Source organism: Nilaparvata lugens, chromosome 2 (assembly GCF_014356525.2).
Source record: "Nilaparvata lugens isolate BPH chromosome 2, ASM1435652v1, whole genome shotgun sequence".
Taxonomy (NCBI): Eukaryota; Metazoa; Arthropoda; class Insecta; order Hemiptera; family Delphacidae; genus Nilaparvata; species Nilaparvata lugens.
Genome location: NC_052505.1, coordinates 3,418,626 through 3,439,374, shown reverse-complemented (window position 1 = coordinate 3,439,374; position 20,749 = coordinate 3,418,626). Strand labels below are relative to the sequence as shown.

Genomic DNA, 20,749 nt, shown 5'->3' with positions numbered 1-20,749 from the left:
CAGGTCTTCTATGCTTTCAGCAAGGAGTACAGTGTCATCTGCATAGCGGATATTGTTTATATAGGTACCATATCTTCTTCAAGAGCTTTTGCTATGATATTTTCCGAGTATAAATTGAACAAGAGTGGGGAGAGTACACATCCTTGATGGACTCCACGCTTTATTGCAAGTTCTCGACTAGTTTTTGATTGGACTCGAACTTCTGCTGTTTGATGAAAGTATAAATTTTTGATTATCTGAATGACCCTAGTATCAATGCATCCTTCTTCCAAAATTTCCATCAGTGGGTTGTGAGTGACGTACTTTGTCAAATGCTTTATTGTAATCAATGAAGCATGCATAGACATTTTTATTCACATCCAGACATCGTTGAATCATCACATTATAAGCAAAGAGCGCCTCTCTAGTTCCAAATCCACTTCTGAATCCAAACTGTGTGTTTGATAGCTTTTCTTCCAGTTTTGTGTTAATTCTTTTGTGAATTATTTTCAGAAATAATTTGAGAATGTAGCTCATAAGGCTGATTGTGCGGTGGTCTTCACATTTTTTCGCATTATGTTTTTTGGGAAGTGTAATAAATGTAGATTTTAGCCAATCTTCCGGAAATTTTCCACTCTTGTATATCATATTAAACAAATCCGTCAACTTGGCAACATGCCTCTCATCCAACAACTGTAAAACATATCCAGGAAGTTCATCTGGTCTCGCTGCTTTGCCCTTTTTGATATTATGTAAGCATAGACAACTTCCTCCTTCAAAATGTCTGGACCTGTTGTTTCTTCCTCTCTTTCATCATCAAACAATCTCTCTATGTACTCCTCCCACAGTTTAAGCTGTTCATCTGTGTCCATGACTATCTTACCCACATCATTCAGGATATAATGTGTCCTGTGGTCTCTCCTTCCAGTGAGTTCCCTGATCTTCTTGTGAATGTTGTGGGTATCATCATAGAGAAACAATAGCGTTAGTAGATATCCCATGGTATAGGGCGTTTATGTCGCAACTTTTACTTTTGTCTCAAGCTGATAGTCCACGTAGTTCTTCTCCGTGAAGCTTCATGACGCTGGTAGTCTCTCATATTGTACCGTTCATACACTCTTACCCGGTCAAAACAGTAAAAATCGACAATAATCGACAGTAATCGGCTTGAGATAACAGTAAAAGTTGCAACATTAACGCCCTATACCATGGGATATCTACTTAGGCTATTGTTTCTCTATGGTATCATGCAATGCCTGTAGATGTTCCATCTCTACACACTTCTGTCTTAACCACTGTTCCTTGGCCTGCCTGCACCCATTTCCCATCTTTCTCATCTCAACCTTTCCCACATTTGAAGCCTTGAGCCTCTGTCGTGTTTCCATGAGATTCTGTCATCCAGTCTTTCTCTTTCTTATGTTTCATTCTTTTCAAATGCTTTTTAATGAATCTTGATGAACTGTCATTTTTCATAATTTATTACAAACCATGCATTAGGGAGTGACCAAACGGTTAGTTCCAAGCCCTTGATGGAGACATGTTCATAAATTGAACACTGTGGACAAATATTTTGTAGAATTTTTGCATTACAGAATAAAACCACATATGTATCAGATAGGAATAATGCAATGGTATCATTGCAAGCTACTAATGAAATGATATTTTTAACTATACATATTTTTCACTAAAAAGGTATTATTTCTGCGATAAAAACGTCTTATTAGAAAATAGTGTTCCCTTGGAGACAGTTTATTTCAGTTTTATGTAAATGGAGACATTTATAAAACTGACACACAGTTTTGGTTAGTTTCAAACTATAGTTAAGTCCACGTTATAATGGCAGTATTTGATTAACATTGGTTTTGTTATCTTTGTCTATCAATCGTCAAAGCAAATAGCCCTATCTTCCGGAACGTTGCCTTATCGTTTTTAACAATGTAGAAATATAATTACAGTCGAACCTCTCTATAACGAACCTCCACTTAACGAAATCCTCTACACAACGAATTTTTTGTCGGGATAATCTACTTCGTTATACAGAGGTTCGACTGTAATTAACAAAGTATCCAATCTCAATCATGAAAATTTTTTATTCAATAATTGAAAAATAATATTCCTCTGACGAATATCAGTATCAGCTATCCTCTATAGAAGGCAGTGGCAAGGCAGAAAATCGGCAACTCTGTTCTCCTATCTTTCTCCAATTTCATTATAACGTGGACCTCACTATAGAGCCATAACCTTCCTAGACCTTATTCAATTTTCTATAATCAATTTATTTGTTCCTCATTGTTGACCTTTATTAAATTTAAATCAGATTATTAAATTATGTTTGTAAATTTCAGAATACACAGACATGACAATGAGCCAAGTGATGCAACAGCAATCGGTCCACTTCTCAGGCTCCCTCAACGTTCTCAAGCATTACCTGCTTCAGATATCGGGCTCTGTGGCGGCAATCGATGAAAGGAAACTGCAAGTATTCGGGTGCATCGACGTTGTACTCGAAAATAAAATGATAACGCTAGAGGTAATCTATTCCTCCAGTTCAAACTATATCCTCAATATAAATCATTTGAGAACAGTGTATTATGCGTACATTCAGTCCATTATTTCCTACGGTATTATCCTTTGGGGAAGTGCACCCAAAGCGTTGTTAGATCAAATATCAGTGACTCAGAAAACTATAATAAAAGTTGGCCTTGGTCTATGCAGAAGATTTCCATCCGTACGATTGTTTCAGGTCTTCAACGTTTTCAGAAACAGGCAGCTATTCATTAAATCAGTACTGATGTACATGTTCAAGAATAAAATATATTTCAATTCAGAGTCCAATCCTCATTACATGACAAGACATTCCCACTTTCATCACTCGGGTCTTCAACGAAACACCCGTTCAGCCTGTGATAGGAATATATCATACCTATGCCACACTATTATGAATAACATTCCTCAAGAAATAAGTCAGCCGGGCGCATGTAGTTTCTCAAAATATAAATCAATAATTACAAATTGGATAAAAACGCTGAATGAAGATCAATGTGAACGGCTACTTCAATCTATTTATCAATAGGATATTGGTTACTTCTAATGTTTGGATATTCTCTTTGTCCCAATCAATATATCTTTTTGCCTATCGGTTCACCTTGTGATGACCAAAGGTGCGTACAGACTGTCGCTCTGCTCCGCAACCGAACGTCACTCCAGCAGAGCGATTGATGATCGACCGTGTCTGTGGTGTGTGTGTGTGTGTGTGTGTGTATGTGGTGTGTGTGTGTGTGTGTGTGCGATTATGAAATTGAAAAAACTTATTTCTCTTGAGTTCAATCAGGAAAAAAATGTATACTTTAATCACACAGTACTGGACTCATTGACCCACGAACAGGCCAAAAAGGTCTATGTGGGCTCTTATATTTCATTAAATAGAGTGAATCCACTTGGGATAGGTGCAATAAGATAATTTATACCACAATAAAATATGCTAAAACATTGTTGAACTGGATTAAACTAGGAATATTATTATCATCATAAATATAATATAGATATATATGATAGGGAATAGGATAAGGTATTAATAGTATTATTTGTATTACATATCTCAAGTTGTGTATTTGCTCTGTTGAAATATTATTGTAAATTGTGTAAATTTTGCTGAAATAAATTCAATTCATATTCTGTAATTGACCGAAATTAGTGAGGTCTATGTTTCAACTCGATTTGCTTTTGTCTGTCTGTATATAACGCAATTACAACCAAACGCGTTGTTAGAATTCGATGAGATTTGGCAGGAATATTCCTTTTTCAACTGCGCGTCGATGTATACACAAGGTTTTTTGAAATTTTGCATTTCAAGGACAATATGAAAAGAAAAGGAATATGAAAAGGATGATACAGGGTCTGTATAATAAGTAACCGGACTGACCTCAGGAAATTTTTATGTACAATTTTTCTTTTGAAATGTTCAAAGTAGTCCCCATTGGAGTCGATAACACGCTGATACCGTATTTTCCAATCCCTGAACGCTCCCTGGAATTCGGCAACCTCTATGCTGTCTAGAGCCCTCGTCGTAGCACGTTGAACGTTATCAAGAGTCCCCTTAAGTTGTCTCTTGATCTTGGGGAACAAAAAGAAGTCCGATGGTGCCTTATTTGTAAGGAGGATGTGGCAACGTTACCCTCGACTGTTTGGCCAACTGCTCGGTGACGAGCAGGCAGATGTGCGACGGAACATTGCTGTGATGGATTCACGAATCGACAATCCCCGGACGGACTCGATGAACCCGGGCGGTTAGTTGACGGAGCACCTCTTTGTAGTACTGGCCGTTCACAACGAATTTGTGCCACCCGGCCAAACTGTAAACCGTTCGTGAATCCTTCATCACGACAATGCTCCGTCGCACACCTGCCTGCTCGTCACCGAGCAGTTGGCCAAACAGTCGAGGATAACGTTGCCACATTCTCCTTACAGCCCGGATATGGCACCACCGGACTTATGTTTGTTCCCCAAGATCAAAAGACAACTTAAGGGGACTCTTGATAACGTTCAACGTGCTACGACGAGGGCTCTAGACAGCATAGAGGTTGCCGACTTCCAGGGAGCGTTCAGGGACTGGAAAATCCGGTATCAGCGTGTTATCGGCTTCAATGGGGACTACTTTGAACATTTCAAAAGAAAAATTGTACATATTTTGCAAATAAAAATTTCCTGAGGTCAGTCCGGTTATATTCTACAGACCCTGTATATTATATCATCTACTTTGAAGATAGGATCAATCGGTCTATAGAATTATTCATAATCAATCAGCTGACAAGTGACAAGATTCAACACTGTGAATTGTGATTCAACTGAATCAACTAGAACAGGTGACATTGATTGATTGATTGATTGAGTACTTTATTTATGTAGATTACAATATACTGGCTTATACAATTATATACAATAGCTTACAATACAGCAAAATTATAGATGAATTTACATAATATAGACTAAGAAAATAATTATTGAACTGTATATGATATGAAAAAGTAATTTGTAATATAGGCTAATAACTATAGATATTATATTGTTATGCATCTACATAAATTGGGGGAGCTTTGGACATATCAATGTCCATTCTTCGGAAAGAATATTGAAAATATCCTCCCCACTAACTCTCTACCAAAGACATCAGATACTTGTGGATGAGAAAACTGCGTGAGGTCTACTGTTCACAGAACTACTAGTATATTTCTCAATTAAGATGGATTCGTACACAACAGCCACAGTGATTAGTGAAAATATAATTTCCATAAGTTCCAATGGGATCATTCATACTCGCTTGATAACACTATTGTGAGGTCCACGTTATAATGGCAGTGGAGAAAGATAGGAGAACAACGTTGCCGATCCTCTGTCTTGTCAATGCCTCCTATGGAGGGTAACTGATAACTGATTACATATTGATGTAATATTAACTGTTCATTCTCGTTTAAAATAATCAATTATATTTTATTAAGCAAGGAATTATATTTTTCAATAATTTCATAATGAATTTTCACAATTAAGATGAAATGTTTTGTTAATTAATTATTTATTCTACATTGTTAAAAGCCGATCTGGCTTTTGAGCAAAGCAAGGAGAGATAGCGCTATCCGCTTTGTGAATGATAGACAAGGATAGCAGTACCATTGTTAATCAAACTACGTATTGATGCGTCATTCGTGAATTTCCTATCCTGTACGTGTATAAGCCAATTCTTCTCTTTAATATATTAAATAGGCCTATAACTATCCTCGGTTAATTAAGAATCTTTATGCAAAATTACAAGTTAATCAGTCCAGTAGTTCAGACGTGATGATGCGTCATTCGTGAATTTCCTATCCCGTCCAATTCTTCTCTTTAATATATAAATAGGCCTATAACCATCCTCGGTTAATTGAGAATCTTTATTCAAAGTTACAAGTTAATCAGTCCAGTAGTTCAAACGTGATGATGCGTCATTCGTGAATTTCCTATCCCGTACGTGTATAAGCCAGTTCTTTCCTTTATTATATCATCGATTTTTCACAATTATTATAATCGTCTGCAAGTCATCATTCCAGTGTAAAAATTTGATTAAAAACATTTTTTATTTATTTTTAGTGGATGGCTACTCCAGTCAACGACATGTACGCTGATAGTATTATCACTGCCATTCTGCAAGCAGAGACTGTTGATCCTTATTGCAAAATACTCCCTGTACAAACCAAGATGGACAGGATGCATTTCAAGGTAACTTTTCCATCTTTTCACTCTATAAAATTGAAAAAACGAAGACTTTTTGGCAATAACCTGTTTTTAATTTTCTGAATATTGTACTTTTTTGCTTCATTCAATAGATAAACATAGCCGGTGTTTCAAAAAGAATCACCCAATTTTAAACAGTTGTATTTATTTTAAAACATGGTGCTCACAAACCAATTTCACATCAAATTACTCACAAAAGTATCGAGTTTATGATGATGTATCATAAGTGTTCTATGTGCCCTCCTTTTGAGACATCTAAACGGTAGCCAAATTAATCGCAGACTGTTCGCAAGATGTCTTCTCGGACTGTAGCTACTGCATCAGTTATCCTGGTTTTTAGCTCCTCAATATCAAGTGCTAAGGGAGGTACATAAACACGATCTTCAACGTTGTTCCTCTCTTATGTGCAATATTTCTCAAGTTCTTAATTAATTGTGATACATTCTGTGATTCATTTAGAGTATAAAATCAACCTTCAAAATTCAAAATTTTAAATCATCATTCCAGGACCGAAAATCAAGTGACGAAGCAGTGTGAGATTACATAACCTTTTCTTTTGGACAACATTAACATTTTATCAAAATTTTTGGAGAGAAATAGTACAGGCTCAGCCTAGTTTTTCCTCCAATGTCATAATTGTATTATGATTATAGTATTTTATACAATAAATGGAATGAAATTTACCTTATAGCTTCATCCTGCTGAACCATATCTCTCCCAAGTCATGTTCCTCTGCAAGTTCTTCCAATTTGGGGCGCAGAAGCGTTTGTAGCATTTTCACATAACGCTGGGAGGTGACATTGACGGTGATGTTGCCATTCTCAAAGAACTATGGCCAGAACTAAGTTTCCAAGTTTCCAAAGATTGCCCACACTCTCTCTCTCTCTCTCTCTCCAATGGCGCTACAGCCCAAATCGGGCTTTGGCCTCAATTAAACTTTGCCTCCAGCCATCTCTATCCATTGCTGCACCTTTCCATCTCCTCAAACGTAGCATTTCCCTAGTGTCCTTTGCCACTCTATCCTCCCATCGCTCTCTTGGTCTTCCAACAGGTCTCCTTCCTCCAGGCTGTCCCACGAATACCTTCCTTGGCACACGTATATCTGGCATCCGTTGCAAATGTCCTGCCCATCGGAGCCGCATCAATCTTATGTGGGCCGATAGTGGGGGTTCTCTATAGAGTGTTGCTAACTCTGCATTAGTACGGATACGCCACTGTCCTGCCTCACACACCGGTCCATATATTCTTCGCAGCATCTTTCTCTCAAATACATTCAACAGGTCTGCTGTTCTGGCTGTCATTGTCCATGTCTCACTTCCGTAACACACCACTGTCCTTATAATGCTTTTATATAGTTTTATCTTGCATTCACGGTGTACATTCCTAGCTTTAAGATTGCCCACACACCTTGGAAGAACTAAAGGAGTGAATCAGAGAAGAGCCTTGCCAAAATGCGTTCTAAAACATCAAAAATACGCTACATCAGTTATTGCTGCTTATGGCCGCCATTTAACTGATATAATTTCCAAAAAATAATCAAAACTATATTTCAAACTGAATTGAACCCATTAGAGAATGTTTTTCTAAGTTGAACGGTTCATTACTTATAACCCTTCCAAACTCCTCAATCGGCTCAGCTCCACCCTGTATATAAAAGTTTACAGTTATTTCATAAACTTGAAAAAATTCGAATTCATTGTGAATTGAGTCACATTCTATAATCAACATTATAGGGGTATTCACAATGTTGGAGTTAGCTGGCTAAGTCTGTGCCTCACTCTGTATTATTGTAAAGTTATCACTTTATAAAAAATATTTATCCAATATCATTTTAATTCGTTTTGTGAATTTGAATTTAATGAATGAAAAAAATTTTGTTTTGTTGCAGGAGTGTCTAATAGAAATGCTGCAGGAAATGTTTGGCGAGGATTCAGTTCCGAAAATTTTCAAAGGGGAGAAGCTGTACGTCACAGTTGATGGCAAGAAGGCTAATATTGATCTCATGAACCTTGTAAGACAATTCATTTGGAAAATATTATCATTTATGGGATTAGAAATTAATTCAATAGTAATTTTGAAGAATTATATGTAGACTAGCCGTCAGGCTCGCTTCGCTCGCCATATCCGTATAGCCAGGGGGCTTCGCCCCCTGGACCCCCGACTGGATCGTCCGAAAATGAGATCAGCGGGCTCGCTTCGCTCGCCTGCATTTTTCATTTGAGCATGCTTCATTCCATCAGAAAGTCAAATTACTTCCTCGCTCGAATCAATCACCGATTAATTTCAATTATTTAGTGCAGGGTGCCAGTTTTGAGCATATCATAGGCGAAATATTAAAGGCCTCTCAATTTGTAAACCTCAGCGGAACCTCTGTACCAAATCTGAACGTTTTATTTATTTATTCATTTATTAGATAGAGCGAACAATACAATAGTCGGAAAAGAAAAAACAGGCTATTGCCCAAAACTTCTTCAATTTCCTGATTTTGTCACAAATCGTCCAAATATTATGTAGGTTATGTTCACTTCAATTTCAACACCAAATCTTCAATCTGAAACTATGAATCAGAATAAAACAAAGAATTTCAAATTTATATAGATTGATAATGAAACTTCCGTTAAAACAAAAACCAAACTTCAAATATTCACAAAATATAGAATAAAATCACTTAAATTTTGAGCTCGAAAATATCACTTTCACCATAGCTACAACAGTTATGTTTATGTTTATGTCAATTTGATCTCCAAAATTTGAGAAAATGTAGAAAAACGCTGGTAAAACACCTGTTACTATATGGGCGTATCTTTGGCGAACAAAATTTTTCTTTTTTTTGTGTAGTTGAGAAGTTGATATTGTGGTAATTATTCATATTGAATGAAAAAGACTAAGACATTGTCAAAAAACCACTGATTTATTGATAATTAGAAAGACCGGTTTCGGTTATTACACCATTGTCAATCTCTGATAAACTAAAACTAAATACAAGAGCAGCAGAATTTATACTAGTAGGCGAGTACTGCTATTGGTCGAGGGCATGAACGCCTGCCATTGGCCTAGCTAGACAGTCTCCTCCCCCTACACGGTGTGACAAAATGGCGGCTTAAGCAACAGAATCGCCATGATAATAAAATTTACTTTCAGTACAAAATAAGAACCAAGAAAACAAATGTGAAAGATAATAAAATAAATATGTAAATGGAAAAACTATTGACTAATGTATGCTTACCTGTTTATGATAAAACTAAATTCGTAGTGTTGTACTGGTTGAAATGAATCTGGTCATTTAAACTATACTGGGGATTTTCCTTAATTACTCTTGTTATTTCTAAAGCCTCTAGAATATTCAAAGATCTGCCTTTGTTATTAACATGCAGAAACTCAACATTCTCCTTAACTGTGAACTTGTGATTATTTGTGTACAAAGCGGGGGTGTACAAACTTAAATGTGATGATTGTAATGCTTGTTACGTGGGTCAGACTGGTAGAAGTTTCAAAAGTAGAATTAAAGAACACATCAGAGATTGGAATAAACAAAATGGGGAATCCAACTTTGCAGAACATTTGATAACAAATAATCACAAGTTCACAGTTAAGGAGAATGTTGAGTTTCTTCATGTTAATAACAAAGGCAGATCTTTGAATATTCTAGAGGCTTTAGAAATAACAAGAGTAATTAAGGAAAATCCCCAGTATAGTTTAAATGACCAGATTCATTTCAACCAGTACAACACTACGAATTTAGTTTTATCATAAACAGACAAGACTACAACGTATCGGCTACGTTGTTCTCCTATCTTTTCTCCACTGCCATTATAACGTGGACCTCACTATATAGTCTGTGCTAACATCAGTTTACAGCATGGGGCTTTATGGCCAATGTTATTTCAATAGAACAATAGGAGCTCACTGTTGTCGTTTTCATGCTTTTTCTATGCTCTCTTTTTCGGTATTTCTCTCACACAATTATTTCACAGGCTCTCTGAATTCTGTGAACTGTGGTAGCGATGTACTCCATAAAGCAATGATGTAAACTAAGGTTTGCACAAACTATTATAGTAAAATTTAAGTTATAAAGTCAGTTCCTGATTATCATTGGTTTGAACAAAGCAGATATAGTGAGGTCCACGTTATAATGGCAGTGAAGAAATATAGGAGAAGAACGTTGCCGATCCTCTGTCTTGTTAATGCCTTCTATAGACGGTAGCTGATTGATGTAATATTAACTGTTCATTCTCGTTTAAAATAATCAATTATATTTTATTAAGCAAGAAATTGTATGTTTAATAATTTTCATAATTAAGATGAAATATGTTGTCAATTAATTATTAATTCTACATTGTTAAAAGACGATCTGGCCACAGAGCAAAGCGAGAAAGAGATAGCGCTATCCGCTTTGGTGAATGATAGACAAGGATAGCAATAGCATCGCTAATCAAACACTGCCATTATAACGTGGACCTCACTATAGCTCAATCCTTTTCTCACTTCGTGCCAGCGCCAAATCGTTCGTTGACCGAGCAAAGTGAGGTCTAAGATTCAAGTGACGGTTTGGCATTTCTCTTATGCCCCGTTTCACCAACCTTGGGCAAGGCATTTGAACATGGTTAAAGTCTATCAGCTGGTCAAATCAGAAATGTTTATAAAATATGTTTAAATAATGTTAAAATGTTTATATGTTGCGCATTTACGGCGAAACGCGGCAATAGATTTTCATGAAATTTGACAGATAAGTAGATATCCCATGGTATAGGGCGTTTATGTCGCAACTTTTACTGTTATCTCAAGCCGATAGTTCACGTAGTTCTTTCCCGTGAAGCTGTGTGACGCTCGTAGTCTCTCAAATTGTGCCGTTCATAAAGTATCACCCCAACATAACGGTAAAAATTGACAATAATCGACAGTAATTGGCTTCAGATAACAGTAAAAGCTGCGACATAAATTCCCTATACCATGGGATATCTACTTACGCTATTGTTTCTCTATGGTAAAAATCAGACTATAGAATTATTCATCATAAATCAGCTGACAAGTGATTACACAGATGTGTGGAGAAGCCAGTCTATTGCTGTATTTCCATAAGGTCTATAGTTTCAATCAGGTACTTGTGGATGAGAATACTGCGTGAGGTCTACTATTCACAGAACTACTAGTAGTCAATGTATAAATACAATGAACAACTCAACAAAAAATCGTTCTGTATTTTTGTAGGAAGTAGTTTGCGAGGAAGATGAAACACTACAGCAAATGGTTCAAACAGCAGTTGCACGACTTCACGACTCCCTGGCGCCGCCTCGTGTGGACCCTGCCGCATCATAATGATAAGATCATTTATCTATTCCTCAACAACACCAAGCCTTGGTTCACAGCTTGGTTCAATCATTTTTCGATTTAGAAATAAAATGTTTTTTATACGAGTATCGCCCTTTTAATTTCCGTGTAATCAGTAGTATGGCTGATATGTTCTTATTATTCAATTTGATTTATGCAATTTTACTTTCCTTGTCCTATTACCATAGGTAAGGAAAGTATTGCTTTCCAAAAAAAATTAAGGTACCCCAATTTCTAAATTTCTATACGTTTCAAGGTCCCCTGAGTCCAAAAACTGGTTTTTGGGTATTGGTCTGTATGTGTGTGAGTGTGTGTGTGTATGAGTGTATGTGCGTCTGTGTACACGATATCTCATCTCCCAATTAACGGAATGACTTTGAAATTTGGAACTTAAGGTCCTTTCACTATAAGGATCCGACACGAACAATTTCGATCAAATGCAATTCAAGATGGCGGCTAAAATGGGGAAAATGTTGTCAAAAACAGGGTTTTTCGTGATTTTCTCGGAAATGGCTCCAACGATTTTGATCAAATTCATACCCAAAATAGTCATCGATAAGCTCTATCAACTGCCACAAGTCCCATATCTGTAAAATCAGGAGCTCCGCCCCATCAATGCAGATAGATTCCCAATTATCAGGCTTCAGATACAATTGAAACAAAGAAAATCAAGTGGAGTAGATTGAGCATGAAAATCTCTACAATTAATGTTCAGTAACATTTTCACCTAAAATTGAAAATAAGCTTTAAATTCGAGAAAATGTGATTATTCAATTGCAAATTAATGTTGATTCTATTAAATCATTCACTATGAAGAGATAGCAGACCTCATGTGTGTCTCCAGCGTTATTGCCCTGTCACCAGCTGGCTCAAATATTTGAATAGTAGACTTGAGATGCGCGGGAACAGTAGCGTCAGTGATCAATTTTCATAACGGCAAGGAAAGTTGTGTGAGTGCGCCACACCAGATTTTTCCTTGAAGAAAAAATAGCGTCATAAGGCCCGCCGCAAAGTAGACCCACGCTAATCCACGAAAAGCAACCCATGCCGTGGGATGTTTTGTAAACCATTGCTATAGAATTATTCATAATCAATCAGCTGACAAGTGTATTCATTGCGTGTATTATTATCAATATCGGGGTACCGAGCTTCGCTCGTTATTTATTTATTCACTTTTGATAAACCGAACACAATTCTTTAAAATGATTGGGGAAGTACTAACAGGCACAGCCCAAAACTGTTTTGGTAGGGAAGAGCAAAGGATCTAATCATTTTCTGAGAAGTGGGTGAGGAGAACTCTGGTTATTTTTCTGAAGTGTTTAGTAGGCTACCTAATTATAGAAAATTACTGTTCACAGCTTGAAAATTAGCATTCCAATACCCAGTTCAAAAAAAATAATTTTCGTGAACTGAAAGAAAAATAAGTGTACCGTAGTTGTCACACTTACTTATAATAAATTCATTTGTATATAAATGTGAATAAATGTTCATTCATATTCTTGTTTGAATGAAAAATTGTAAATTGTTGTTTGATTGCCAGAAGTATGCCTACCAGCACAATTTATAAAATTCCCCAGTTTTTTTAAATAATTATATTCTTGTAAATCCATTTATTATTCCACTATTAAAAATAGCTGTGCAGTCAAACTATAGTTTCACTATAGTGAGGTCCACGTTATAATGGCAGTGAAGAAAGATAGCAGAACAACGTTGCTGATCCTCTGTCTTGTCAATGCCTTCTATACACGGTAGCTGATACAGGTTTATTGATGAAATATTAACTGTTCATTCTGGTTTAAAATAATCAATTATATTTTATGAAGCTAGAAATTATACTTTTCAATAATTTCATAATGAATTTTCATAATTAAGATGTTCATTCTCGTTTAAATCAATTATAATATAATCAATCAATCAGTTATAATCAACAAATCGATAAACAATAAATCAATAAACAAATCAATCAGTAATAATCAATTATATTTTATTATGCTAGAAATTATACTTTTCAATAATTTCATAATGAATTTTTATAATTAGGATGAAATATTTTGTCAATTACTTATCAATTCTACATTGTTAAAAGAAGATCTGGCAACAGAGCAAAGCGGGAAAGAGATAGCGATATCCGCTTTGTTGAATGGTAGACAAGGATAGCAATACCATTGCTGAACAAACAATGCCATTATAACGTGGAACTCGCTGTAATAATTTATCATTTTCATGGAAATTGTCCTCTAGTTTAGTTTATCTGGTGTGCAGTATTTAATCTAGCTATACAGATTATATGTGCTATTATTGTGTTATGTATTTTATACTTTAAGTTTCAAACTTTGTAACTATCATTTAGGATAAATAAATTTGATTTGATTGATTAGACTAAGATTTATCTAATATATATGTGAATCCATCAATGGTAATTGCTGAAGCTCCCTACATCTCAGATATGATATACATCTGTATATGAGATCAAGTTCAAACTCTTTTTGCGAATGTAGAGGGCTGATAATGTGGAATATCGGGGCACCGAGCTTCGCTCGTTATTTATTTATTGACTTTTGTTGATAAACCGAACACAATTCTTTAAAATAATTGGGAAAGTACTAACAGGCAAAGCCCAAAACTGTTTCTTTCCCGAATTTTGATTTATACACTATAAATAGTCCAGAAAGTAGGTTATGTTCCATATACTTGAAATTTTCAATTTTCTGTTCAAACATTTAAAAACAAAAATATTATAATTTAGATTAAACCAAATTGAATAACAAAATAACACTCACTAATCACTTTTATTTTTTTATTTAATACAGTTGCTTTTTAGGAAATTATCCTATAGCAGGATATCCTCACTAATCACTTGAAATTGTCAAATAATGATCAACTTTGAAAATTATGATATACTCTAGTTTAGGAGGATTATCATGTCATGTCAACAAATCAGATTATGTTGATCAAATCGATTAAATTGTCTAGCTAGATAAAATTTCTGGCTGATTGATTATGATTACACAGCTGGAAATAATTCTGACTCTCTCCCACACAGGCACACGCATCTTCAATTATCGAGAGACGACGAAATTATCATCTGTTTTCCAAGGATGAATTATCCTTTTAATGTCGTTCAGCGAGTTTTCCAAAGAATGAGACCTAGTGCAATCGAATTTTTATATCATAAACCTACTATGTTCCAAATTCCGTGAAAATCGTTAGAGCCGTTTTCGAGATCCGTTGAACATAAATAAACAGGTAAAAAATAGCCAGATATAAAAATAACCAGATATATACAGAAATTGCTCGCTTAATATAATAGGATTACACAGATGTCTGGAGAAGCCTAGCAATGGTTTACAAAACATCCCACGGCGTGGGTTGCTTTTCGTGGATTAGCGTGGGTCTACTTTGCGGCGGGCCCAAGATATCCCAAGGTTTAGGTCGTTTTACTTTCCTTACCCTATTACCATAGGTAAGGAAAGTATTGCTTTCCGAAAAAAATTAAGGTACCCCAATTTCTAAATTTCCTACGTTTCAAGGTCCCCTGAGTCAAAAAAGTGGTTTTTGGGTATTGGTCTGTATGTGTGTGTGTGTGTGTGTGTGTGTGTATGAGTGTATGTGCGTCTGTGTACACGATATCTCATCTCCCAATTAACGGTATGACTTGAAATTTGGAACTTAAGGTCCTTTCACTATAAGGATCCGACACGAACAATTTCGATCAAATGCAATTCAAGATGGCGGCTAAAATGGCGAAAATGTTGTCAAAAACAGGGTTTTCGTGATTTTCTCGGAAACGGCTCCAACGATTTTGATCAAATTCATACCTGAAATAGTCATCGATAAGCTCTATCAACTGCCACAAGTCCCATATCTGTAAAAATTTCAGGAGCTCCGCCCCATCAATGCAGATAGATTCCCAATTATCAGGCTTCAGATACAATTGAAACAAAAAAAATCAAGTGGAGTAGATTGAGCATGAAAATCTCTACAATTAATGTTCAGTAACATTTTCACCTAAAATTGAAAATAAGCTTTAAATTCGAGAAAATGTGATTATTCAATTGCAAATTATTGTTGATTCTATTAAATCATTCACTATGAAGAGATAGCAGACCTCATGTGTGTCTCCAGCGTTATTACCCTGTCACCAGCTGGCTCAAATCTTTGAATAGTAGACTTGAGATGCGCGGGAACACTAGCGTCAGGTGATCAATTTTCATAACGGCAAGAAAAGTTGTGTGAGTGCGCCACACCAGATTTTTGTTTCAAATTTCCAGTCGATTTTTCTTATTTCTTTTTCTTTATATCTTTTATTAAGTAAGTTCCAGGTAATATTCAGGGCAGTTTGTGCATTTTAATTTGTAGATCCCTGGATTGGCGAAATTCACTCCTGTTCTTGAGTTATAAGCATTTGAAGATGAGTGATTTTTCTGATCTGAGAGTGAAGGTAAGATTTCATGTTTCAGTGAATAACTCACCCTGTATTGTAGCGAAACGTCTCATATTAGATTTAATGAGTGTTCTAGAAACTAGGCCTCACAGTGTTTGAAAATATCGAAGAAGGGAATCATTAGTCATAAATATTGATGTGTGGTTTGAGTAGAAGCATGTTCGAACATGCATGCATGTTGCTTCGACTGCAAATTGTCACGAATCGATTATTAAAAAAAATACAATTAGCCCAGTCAACGAAGTGTTATAGAGGGAAAAGTTTGGAAGACAATTTTTGACACGGCAGTTCTGTTTAGGGTAGTGAGGAGGTAAACATATCAAAAGTCCCCTCCACTATCCACTGTGCTAAGGTGGTGGGGAACCACCCCCCAGGTTACCAAATGTACCATTTTTTGGTTTCTCGCATATAACTCGGAAATTATGAATTTTACAGACATGACTATTCTATAAGAAACTAAAGCTTACATAATTTCCTACAATATTAATTCAACAACTTTTTCTATATCTCTTTCACTTTTCGAGATATCCGCTCTAAAAGATGTGACATTTTTGAAAAAAAAAACACATTTTCCTTTTTGCTATTAGAAAAAACGACTAGCAGTCAGATATTTTACAATAAATGAATTAATCACTCACTGTGACAATGAGATCTTTCGGCAGGTCAACCATCTTCTTGGTTGTTGAGTAAGTTGTAGAGTGACAACCAAGAAGATGGTGGACCTGCCGAAAGATCTCGTTGTCACAGTGAGTGATTAATTCATTTATTGTAAAATATCTGACTGCCAAAGTCCTTGCCACCCTCCCTCCCACAGCCCCCTCCATAGATGTCAAGACGAAAGAATTGGCTTTTATTTGGGTGCTTGGAGGTGCTTCCAGTCCTGGTCTCAACAGACAACAATAGTACCATAGCTACCAACTGTTTAATTAAATTGAAATAAATTTTATCATATCATAATAAATTTCACAGCTATCAAATATATATTAAATGTTCAATAAAAATGAAAAATAAATTCCATTCAATTTCAATTCTACAATTCCTTTCTCCAATTTTAGTCTAATTCTTTCTTGATTTCTAATTTTAAATCTCCTATTTTCTATCAATTAATAAACCACACCTTTCCTTATTCATAACTCACTCAAATCTTAAATATCCCGTTTGTAACCGCCCCCTAAATACCCCATAATGTCCCCTGAATCTGTACCCTTTTTCTCTCCATCCGTCTGTACCGCGTAATCTGTGGTCTCTGCTGCTACAATTGAGTCTCCGTGCGTACTCTGTGGTCACACGACCGTTGGATTCAAAACTGCAGTCTGCTCGGTTGAGGAAGGAGACTCAGTCTCCGAAAATTTTCCCATTTCTAATGTAAGTTTTCAAGTGTTTTCAATCTATTTATGTCTTATATATAAGACATAAATAGATACATATAAGACATACTTATATATATTTATGTTTTATATATAAATTAAAACAGGAGACACGATATAAATAGATTGAAAACACTTAAAAACTTACATTAGAAATGATATTTATGTCTTGTGTCTCCTGTTTTAATTTATATATAAATAAAAATTAAAACAGGAGACACGATATAAATAGATTGAAAACACTTAAAAACTTACATTAGAAATGGGGGAAATTTTCGGAGACTGTGTCTCCTTTCTCAACCGAGAAAACTGCAGTCTTCTCGGTTGAGAAAGGAGACACAGTCTCCGAAAATTTCCCCCATTTCTAATGTAAGTTTTTAAGTGTTTCCAATCTATTTATATCGTGTCTCCTGTTTTAATTTATATTACAAACTTTAAAGTATCTTCTGTTATGTATAGTCTATATATTGAGTCTCCTTCCTCAACCAAGCAGACTCAGACTATATATATATATATATAAGACCAATACCCAAAAACCACTTTGAAACGTATAGAAATTTTGGTACCTTAATTTTTTTCGGAAAGCAATACTTTCCTTATCTATGGTAATAGGGCAAGGAAAGTAAAAAGTCGGTAGCAGAGTTTATTGTTGATAGATTTTAAGGTGAAATCTATTTTATTTTGAATGAATAAGTCTAAACCTGTGACTCAATATGTATTGATTTTATTGCTTGTTATGCTATTATTATATTATGGATGCTGGTGGATTGCCATAAGTTATGGATGTCGGATGCCGGATTTGGTGCTCTATGGATGTCGGTGGCAAGATTATCGCCTTCGCCGATGACACAGCAGTAATATTCCGGGGAACCAGCTGGGATGACGTCTTCAGGTCAGCTGAACTTTGAATGGGAAAAGTTACCTCCTGGCTCTTCAATAACATTCTGACGATTAATGCCTCAAAAACAAAATTTATTGCTTTCTCACTAACAGACTCCAAGAAGCCTTCTAAGCAGACAATCAAACTAAATCATTGCAAATTAGATAGTATGAATTGTAATTGTCCTTCAATAGAGCGCACAAACAATATAAAATATTTAGGAGTCATAATAGATGAATTACTTCGCTGGGATAAACACATTTTACATCAAACGACTAAAATCAGAAAATTAATTTACAAATTCATCCAACTCAGGCAGCTATTATCAATAGACATGATGAAAAATGTTTATTATGCAATAGTCGAGTCCATAGCAAGATATGGCATTTTGGCCTGGGGAGCTACAAATTTCTGCCACATCGATCAAGGTTCAGAAGCTAATTTTGAGGATAATAGGACGCAAACATCCACTCTTCCCTTCAGTACTACTATACTCGGAGCTCAGCATCCTCAGCATCAGACAGATTTACATTCACAGACTTCTAACATTCACCAGAAAGAACCCACAACTCTTCATCAATTTGAATCACCCGCAAGGAACACGCAGAAGGAACATGGACTTGGCAATTCCCAGGATGACAACATCAGCTGCTCAGAGGTCAGCCAAAATATTTAGGACCAAAAATTTTCAATAAACTGCCAATAGCTATTAAAGAAACAGTTCCAATCAATTCATTTAAATCGAAAACAAAAAGTGGCTCCTGTCCAATAGAATCAATCATGGAGAACAATTAGTTTCCATTATTATTTTCCATACAGTTTCATTCTCATTTTCTTCATTATAATGATTTTTCCCATGAGTATTATAAATGTTTTTTATGTTAAATTTTTATAAAATTTTTACATCTTAGGTTATCAATTTTCTTTTTTAAATTTGTGTATAGAAATTTGGTTTTTATGAACTTCTAATGACTCGCAAAATGTATTTTTATCAGAATTTGTAACTTTTGGCATAAAATCTTAAACAATAGCAAAATTAGTGGCATCCCGACTCATATTCATATATAGTGGGGGCCACATTTTCTTTGATCAGCAAGTAATCAACCAATTGTATTAATACTTTGTAAATAATTGTACCTTATATGCTTTTTGTAATCATGTCTATAATTTGAATAAACTCCTCTGGTCGTGTTGTACCCTCGACCAGAGACATTATTATTATTATAAGACCAATTTGACAAGTTACCAATCAGATGGGAATATTCCCAGACAATGATTTTATGTAATAAAATTGATTAAAATTGAAAAATAAAAAATTGTGCACTTCTAGAATAGAGTAGGTATAAACTTAACTTAATAGAGTAGATAGCCTATCTCACTGACTTCATTGGTGAATGAAAGAACCAAGTTTAAAAAAATATATACTGATACCCAAATAATCTTTTGAGAGAATTCATGTTGTTTTTGCTAATACGGTACGGGTAGTTATTAGTTAATATCCTCCAGCTATACAAACTCTAGCATGCTAACATGGTGATGTTTCTAACATTAACATAGCAATCCGTTATGTCACTAACATCACATAATATATAGAATCCTGCGGGAGCCTGAACAACAGAAGTTAGGCTGGGTTCACACTGTTGATTATTTGTCGGCCAATAGTTCCCTAAAAGATGGAACAAGTGCTTTTGAAATTAAGTCGTCAGATTGTCAACGGTGATAGAATAGGCTGGGTTCACACTGTTGCTTTTTCGTCGGCCGATAGTTCCTTAAAAGATGGAACAAGTGCTTTTGAAATTAAGACTGTCAACCGTGATAGAAAAATCTTGCCAGAAACAAAACCTGTCCTATTTTCAGAGGAGAGCGATAGTAATGGCGCATAAAATGCTTCTGCATACAAACGTTCACACTGGTAGAGTTCAGTCACCAGAACTCTGTTCTTCACATCTGTCGGAGGGTTACTAGCCTTTGTTTGCCTGCTTATTGTTTCCCTATATCAAAAAACTCAAATCGTTAATTTAGAGATATTTACCTATTTTTTGAAATATTATAGTAATCTACTCGACTCCATTAGTCCTTAACAGTTTGATTTTTGTTTCTATGACCAAAAAAAATAGCCTAATTTTTTTTTGTGAAATCGAAAAGTTGCTGGGTCCAAGAATCAACAATGTGAAGACCCAAAGCGATTTCCCCTATTTCATGGTTATTAGCAAATCATTCCGGCCATAGAAATTTGATTTTTGTTTCTACGACCAAAAATAATAATATTTTTTGTAAAATCATCGAAAAGTTGCTTGGTCCAAGAATCAACAGTGTGAAGACCCAAAGCGATTTCCCCTATTTCACGGTTATCAGCAAATCATCATTCCGGTTCGTTGCGGGCGATTATTTTTCGAACAGTCTGTCCGCGCCCCAAGAAGATGAGAGAATATGAGAGAGAGAAAAGATAGAAGAACGAAAAAGATTCCTCTCTGTTATCTCCAGTTC

General features: G+C 35.5%; 1 protein-coding gene across 1 annotated transcript in view; it reads left to right on the top strand.

The window, feature by feature from the left end:
- Window positions 1-11,658, top strand: part of LOC111064442 (cleavage and polyadenylation specificity factor 73) — a 75,021-nt gene extending 63,363 nt beyond the window's left edge. Inside the window, exons 13-16 of the mRNA XM_039420344.1 lie at window positions 2,325-2,509; window positions 6,100-6,228; window positions 8,132-8,254; window positions 11,452-11,658. Of these exons, the coding sequence (XP_039276278.1) occupies window positions 2,325-2,509; window positions 6,100-6,228; window positions 8,132-8,254; window positions 11,452-11,559 (545 nt within the window). The 3' untranslated portion in view covers window positions 11,560-11,658. The remainder of the gene's footprint in view (window positions 1-2,324; window positions 2,510-6,099; window positions 6,229-8,131; window positions 8,255-11,451) is intronic.
- The last annotated feature ends 9,091 nt before the right edge of the window (window positions 11,659-20,749 follow it).